The 8,223-nt window shown below is 29.8% G+C and overlaps 1 protein-coding gene across 1 annotated transcript; it reads right to left on the reverse strand.

Moving 5' to 3' along the window:
- Positions 1 to 4,489: 4,489 nt before the first annotated feature.
- LOC106757814 lies at positions 4,490 to 7,970 on the reverse strand. The gene is made up of 3 exons (XM_014640624.2): positions 7,379 to 7,970; positions 6,162 to 6,509; positions 4,490 to 5,166 (listed from the first exon to the last, which is right to left on the reverse strand). The coding sequence occupies exons 2-3, from the start codon at positions 6,483 to 6,485 to the stop codon at positions 4,753 to 4,755; spliced, it is 738 nt and encodes a 245-aa protein (XP_014496110.1). The 5' UTR covers positions 6,486 to 6,509; positions 7,379 to 7,970; the 3' UTR covers positions 4,490 to 4,752.
- Positions 7,971 to 8,223: the final 253 nt, after the last annotated feature.

Here is an 8,223-nt window from a genome sequence, read left to right on the forward strand (position 1 = left end):
GTATAGTGTATAGGGTATAGGGTATAGGGTATAGGGTATAGGGTATAGGGTATAGGGTATAGGGTATAGGGTATAGGGTATAGGGTATAGGTTTTAGGCTTTAGGGTATAGGGTTTAGGGTATATGGTTTAGGGTTTAGGGTTTAGAGTTCATGGTTTAAGGTTTATGCGTTAGGGTTTAAGGTTTAGGTCTTAGGGTTTTGGGTTTAAGGTTTAGGATTTATATTTCATGGTTTTAGATTAAGGGTGTAGCGTATAGGGTATAGGATATATGGTATAGGGTATAGGGTATAGCGTATAGCATATAGGATATAGGGTATAGGATATAGGGTATAGGGTATAGGGTGTAGGGTATAGGGTATAAGGTATAATGTATACGGTATAGGGTATAGGGTATAGGGCAAAGGGTATAGGGTATAGGGTATAGGATTTAGGGTATAGGGTATAGGGTATAAGGTTTAGGTTTTAGGCTTTCGGGTATAGGGTATAGGGTTTAGGGTTTATGGTTTAGGGTTTAGGGTTTAGGGTTTATGGTTTAGGGTTTATGATTTATGGTTTAGGCCTTAGGGTTTTGGGTTTGGGTTTATGGTTTAGGGTTTAGGGATTAGGGTTTAGGGTTTAGGCCTTGGGGTTTAGGGTTAAGGTTTAGGGTTTATTGTTTTGGGTTTAGGCCTTAGGGTTTTGTGTTTTGGGTTTAGGGTTTAGGGTGTGGGGTTTAGGGTTTAGTCCTTAGGGATTAATGTTTAGGGTTTAGGGTTTATGGGTTAGGGTTTAGGCCTTAGGGTTTTGGATTTTGGGTTTATGAATTAGGGTTTAGGGTTTAGGGTTTAGGGTTTATGGTTTAGGCCTTAGGGTTTTGTGTTTAGGGTTTAGGGTTTAGGTTTTAGGGTTTAGGGTTTATTTTTCATGGTTTACGTTTTAAGGCTTTAGGTTCAGGGTTTAGGATATATTTTATAGGGTATAGGATATAAGGTATATTGTATAGGATATATGGTATAGAGTATATGGTATAGGGTATATGGTATACAGTATAGGGTATAGGATAAAGAGTATAGGGTATATTATATAGGGTATAGGGTATAGGGTATAAGGTATAGGGTATAGGGTATATGGTATAGGGTATAGGGTATAGGGTATAGGGTATAGGGTATAGGGTATANATAGGGTATAGGGTATAGGGTATAGGGTATAGGGTATAGGGTATAGGGTATAGGGTATAGGGTATAGGGTATAGGGTATAGGGTATAGGGTATATTGTATAGGGTATAGAGTATAGGATATAGGGTTTAGGGCTTAGGGTATAAGGTATGTGGTATAGGGTATAGCGTATAGGGTATATGGTATACAGTATACGGTATGGGGTATAGGATATAGAGTTTAAGGTTTAGGATTTAGGGTTTAGGATTTAGAGTTTAGGATTTAAAATTTAGTGTAAAAGTAACAAAATTTGGCTAATTTAAAGAACTCTTTTCTTATGATTTGTTAAAAATAGAAAATTAGCTTGAGTTAAAAAATTTTTACAAATCAACTTATATATAATTAATATTTTTTAATACTTTAGGATTTTAAACCTATTTTTTTTAATTTAAGTTTTAAATAATAATTTGTGCTTGTGAATGTAATAAATTCTTAACTTATAATTTGTTAAAATTATAGGTAAATATTTTTTAATATTTTAGGGTTTGAAACGTAGATTTTTTTAATTTAAATTTTAAATAAGGTTTTGTCTTGAGTGAAATTTGGGGAATTTAATAAATTCTTAACTTATAATTTATTAAAAATTAAAAATTAATTGTTTAGGTTAAAAATGTTTTACAAATCAACTTATATGTAATAAATATTTTTTCATATTTTAGGATTTTAAAAGTATATTTAAATATAAATATTTTTAGCGTTTTCAATTAATTAAATTTTAATTTTGAGATCCACCGAACCTATTCTCTACCATTTTAAAAATAATTCAAATTTATTTAAAATCTGAAGAGGAAAATAGACTTTAATTTTAAAAATATGAAACATAAAAGAAATGTGTTAAGAACATATAAAAATATATAACTTTTTAAGAACTTAGGAGCAAGTAAGCCAAGTACCGTAACAATGGAAAAGGACTATAACAATGCCAAAAGTTTTTTGGAAGCAAAATGTGGTGAAATAGTGGAAGAATGGAGCAAAACACGAGTTTCGTAGTGGTGAAGAAGAGAAAATGAATTTTGTGGTAACGTTATGCAACCAGGTCCCTTGGTCAGTATGTAATGACATTTTTTAAATTATTGACCAAATATAAACAACAATTATAAAATAATCAAGGCTTATTTTTTTATTGTTTAAGTATAAACTTCTGTTTTTTTAATGAACCAAAATCTATACTCAATCAGTAAGAAAATAAGTTTACTATCACTATTTATAGTTGGTTAATAATTTCAAAATTATCATTACATCTTATGTTTTGTTTTTTTTTTTAAATCGAAATATATTAAACAAAGTTAAATACTTTTTTTTTATTAATTTTAATTACTTAAAAATATTATAAAGGAAATCGAGAAATAATAAATTGTGTATCTTTTTCACTATTTCCCTTAAATTTCTCAACATCTTTTAGTATTTTTTTTTTTTGCACAACTTTTGTGAATTAAATATGAACTAATTGAGTAATATTTCTTAATTTATTTATTTCTTAACTTCGCTAACTTATATCTAAAATTCAAATTTGTTTTTATATTTATATTAGTCTCTAAACTTACATACAAAATTGATATATGTAGTGTGATTTGTAAAGAAAAAAAAAAGTAAGAAAAGATTGAAACTACAATTAAGATAGCATCAATGTTCGAACAACGGTTAAATCTTACCGCACTTCAAAGATCTCGGCTAATATTTGACACACTTCAAACTGTGCTTGTATATGTTTTTGTGTTAAGTTATTTTTTTAATTTTTTATTTAGTTTTATTTTGTTTTTTATATATATTATGTTGTTTCTTTTGTTTGTTTAATATTTTTGTTTTTTTATTTGTTTAATACTTTTATGTTTTTTTATTTGTTTGTTTAAATTGTAATATTTATTTGTTAATCAATATGCTTTTATTTTTTTTATTATTTCGTTTTTGAAAATTTAACATAGAAATATAAATTTTGAAATAAACAAAAAATATGTAAAAAAAATTCAAAATACGAAACAAATTAAAAATATTCAAATTAAAAAAATATCAAATATTAATAAAATTATTAATTAAAAAAATTAAGAAACAAAATAAAAAGTATTAAAATTCATAAATAAATACATAATAAATCATATTTAAAGAATTTTAAATTATAAAAAAAAAACACAACAAATTAAAAATAAATTAGTAAACAAATCAAAAAGTAAAAAAATATAAAAAAAATTAACAATTCATATTAAAACAAATAAAATATATCAATAAATAATTAGAGGTTAAAAAAACAAACAAATATAAATTTTGAAATAAACAAAAAATATTTAAAAAAATTATAAAATTAGAAACAAATAAATAAAATTTCAAATTAAAAAATATCAAATATTTAAAAGGTTAAAAATTAATAAAATATTAAGAAATAAATTCAAAAGTATAAAAAACCATAAATAAATACATAATAAATAATATTTAACTTTAAAACATAATTTACAAATATCATAAAATATATACAAAAATAAATAAAAAATATTATAAGAACATTTTAAACATATATTTTTTAAACAAATTTAAATTATAAATAAATATCAAATACTATAAAAAATTTAAAAATATAAATACAAATTAAAAATTTAAAACAAATCAATTTAAAATATAATTAAACATAACATAAAAAATCAGAAAAAAAAAATTACCGCAATTCGAAATGTGGCAATACTAAACCAGCGTTGGAATTGTACGGAGAGAAAAATGAAATGCATAGGGATGTAGGATTTTTGTGTCTCATGGTCAAAGATACCTATGAGAGGGATAAAAATGGAAATTAAATAAAAGTTAGAGATGCAGGATGATACATGTGATGTGCAAGAAGAACCTCTCTACTATGCATTAGCTTTTCATTATCTTATTTTTCTTTATTTTGAAATGTAATGTTTCAGATTGTCAATATTACTCCATTCATTAATAAGCACTCAATTAATATTACTTTTAGTAAAAATTCATTCAAAGATTAATTAAATTTATTGGGTCAACTACGAGTTTAAACTAAGAAAAAAGAAGAAAAAATAAATAACACATACATACAAACTGAGATGAGATTTCAGTTTCTGTAAATATCCATAACAAAAATAAAGCAGATAAAAAATTAAATTCGATCATACTAATGTTTTATTATACATTGTTATTTATATTATATTCTGAGAATTTGAATTTATAATTAAAAGTTAATTGTTTAACCTTTTTCTCAGATATTCGCAAAACAACTTGTTTTAGACAACCCGTGTCTCGTTACCATCCCAAATGAAACAAAACATAATCACAGATGTTATCAACAACAAAAAAGCAAAAACAAAGGAATTCCAAAATCCCTAGTTAAAATTGATGTCATGAAAACAGAAACCACATCATCTACCAGAATGTCTCATCACATCATGGCATATAAAAGTACAAACTTGACTGTCCGTGCTCTAAGAGCGTCAAACGACTTTCCCCATGCAATCCCTTTTTTCTTTTTCTTTTTTTGACGATACAAGCCAACAGTAAAACAGTGCTTATTTATATACACAGAGAAGGGAAAGAGTACAAACCATTCATTGTTTTTCACTCATAGCGCTTCTGCAACTGAGTAGTGCACTTCAGTAACTGATTTTTTCAAGAAGCTAGTTCCACAGTTCGAATCAAGAGCATCTAATTCAGTAGAAGCTACAAGCACTTTCTCACAAGAATCCATCGACTTGTAGCACAAACCAGAAGTTGCACTCATCTTGCGAAACTGCTTATCTTTGCTGTTGCCCCCTCCCCCTCGAGACGAATTTCCCTTTTGACCCTTCTTTCCATTCTTCTTTTCAGGCTTCTTCTTTCTAGATTTCTGTTGCTTCTTGTTGCTTCTGACAGTGTGTGATAACAATGTAGGTATTGGATCATACACATCGGGCGCCCATTTCACATTTAGTTTCACCTGTGATCCCCCATGTTTCTCACGGCTACCTTTCATGGCAGATACGAGCTTCAGAGGAGCCTGTGGTATAAAATACAGGAAAACTTAATCTCCATAAAACCAGAAATGGCACATGCTAAGATAGATATCGGTTCACAATATTGTTAAAAAACTATGCTTCAGATAATGTGACTCCATCAACCTGTCGTGAATGCATTTACAGTACGATGAAAACTTTCTAATCTCTTTAAATCTCACTTCTCTCTGGAGGGGCCACATAGAAAGGGGGAAATGTGAAAGATAAACCTTACAAGATACATTTACTCCATTATCAATAGAAACGCAAACTTAACAAACAAGCCCAGAAGACAAGATGCTAAATATAACTAATTCGAGATACTCTCAAAACAAAGTAATTAACTGATTCCTTAAATTAAAATGGACATTGAGATGGGCATGAAAACACACTAAAATTAAAGGGTTGAAATATATTGAGGTTTTCAAATATATTCAAATGGGAAATATAAAAATTGTAGAGTTTATTTAAAGCGCCAATCCTTCTGTTGCAATGAAAAATCGATGGCTATATAGTTTCCAAAAGGCAGAACAAAATCTTCCTAGTTGATTGCTTCAAAACAAAAATTAGAAAGAGGGGAAAGGTACGCATAAACATAATTTAATAAATTTTCAAATATGTTACATAACAAGAAAAACTCTGTGCAATCCTTCATGAATAAGATTGTTGTTTTGTGATTGCGACCTGGGTAACAGTTGATCCTCAAAACAGCCTACCAAAATAAGTTTGCTTACTGCATATGACAGACCAGGTCCCCCTTGAAAATATCTACAAACGCTTTAATAAAAAGCATAACAAAGAGCACAACGAGCTAATACCCTAGAGCGAATACTTGAAAGAAATTGTCAATTAAAAACAAACAATTTATTTAAAGAAACAAGCCAAACAATACTTTCTAAATCTTTCAGAATTTTCTCAAATCAAGCATATACTTTTACAAAATCACATTCAGGCATTAGTGACAGTGTACAACACTATCAATGGAAATCTACGAACTTACAGGCAGAGATATTGAGCGTGAGTAAGTTTGATGAGCAGTATGGTCAGATAGCGATTCCGTGACCAATCTATTGGCCTCCTCATCAGACGAGCTTGAAGGCAATGTTGTATTAGGAGTTGGGAAGGTTGCAGATTTTGTCAAACACATCATGTTTACTTTTGTCTCCTGCTTGTTAATTGCACCACACAATTTTTCGTCACTCTCACTGCAAATATCATTACCCTCGGGATCGTGTACAGGTTTCTGGGCATCTTCAATATGTAGTGACTCACTAAAAGTCATTCCAAGAATATTTACAAAATTGTCATGAGAGCACATGTCCATCAATGGTATGAGGTACCGAGGCACCTAAAAGAAACAACATATCAGATGAATAATAAAAACACTAAACTATAAAATAAGAACTAAATAATTAAAACATTCCCCTAATACATATAGTGTGGACCAGAATTAAAAAAAAAAAAAAAAAAAAAAAAAAAAACCATCTAATGTACAACAAAATGAATAAAAAAGGAACGGCAAAGTTTTGAATCAATGAACACTGATGTGCTCAGATGTACTTGAACATAAGAGCCAACAGCACCCGACTTTTGATCTCTATCAAGAGGTAACTGATTAGTGTCTATCAAATCTTCAAAGAGGAGAATACTTTAACTTTGATCCACTTTCAGTACACGATTTTTTACAGTCCTTCAGCTAGAAATCTTGTAAATGTGACTACATGACTTTCAAGTAACCATTACAATAGTTAACAATTTTCAATTACAGGCCAATCTATAATTAAAGTACGTCACATTAATATTTTCACGGTCACTGTTTATCAATGTATACGAATATAAAAAAGGGTACATAACTATCAATCAATAAATAAATAATATGTCAAATATGAAATAACATCATGATACATTACCAATTACAACTTCTAAATATAATCAATCCAACCTAATCGAACTATTTCCATAATCGCATTGTTCTAATCTAAATGACCACGCCAAGAGTCAGATCCAATCATACCAGCATGATTTTGAACACAAAAACAACGAGAGGCATAGTCATAAACCAGAAACATGGCTTAAATGGATAAAATAGGCAAGGCTCGTTGAATTCAAACACGGTAACAACAAACTTATACATTACAAACAAAACTCTAAAAGCACATGGCACCTAATCTATCATATCCCAAGGTAAATGTTCCCAAAAGTTGAAAATAAAAATACCTTTAAAAACGACGTTTGGAACTGCAACTACAACGCTATCTAAACAGAACTGATAACAACAATCACAGAAAGAACAGCAAAAGCAGACCCTGGATCTCGATCCGTTGACGGAACAATCACACCTCGTTTGGAGCAGAACCAACAACAACAACAACGATAAAGAGGGAAAGAAAGGAGAAGCGGAGAAAACTAAAGTCGTAGCGTTAACTAAGATTACCACGCCGATCACTTTTTTCTAAGTTTTTCAGACGATGAAAGGAAGATCCACCATGGAAAATAATCAAGGAAGGAAGCAGATGGAGAAGACCGGGTAGCGAAGGCATTATTCTATGCTCTTCGAAACCCCCAAAGACTTACACGCCCAACAAATCAAATCGGAGAGTATTGTAAGACTGCAAATCCAAATCGAATACCCAAACACTAAAACTCTTATATCAGATTTAGATTTAACTTTAACCCATGGATAGAATCAAACAATATATCTATCTATGACCGGAAACAACGTAAAGAGAGGAGAAAAAAGAGATAGAAGAAAATTGTTGTCGGATGAAGAACGAGGATTCTGGATTAGGTTGTAAGTTGTTTGGAATAGAGGTGAAAAATGAATTTATATGAGAGGAATCTAGAAGGTCAAGCTTCATGTTGTTGTCTTCTAATTAACCAGACCGAATCTCCAACGTACACGTTGCATTCATCGCGGTGATCTTAGATATTTTTGACCTTGTCTCACAGCTGTCATTATTGGCCCAGGCCCAATAACATATATTGGCCCAACTAATTATTAAAGAAATCCCGAAAACAACGTCTTATCTAATCTTCACCTTACCCACATCAACTTATGGGTT

This window comes from Vigna radiata, chromosome 3, assembly GCF_000741045.1.
Source record: "Vigna radiata var. radiata cultivar VC1973A chromosome 3, Vradiata_ver6, whole genome shotgun sequence".
Lineage (NCBI taxonomy): Eukaryota > Viridiplantae > Streptophyta > Magnoliopsida > Fabales > Fabaceae > Vigna > Vigna radiata.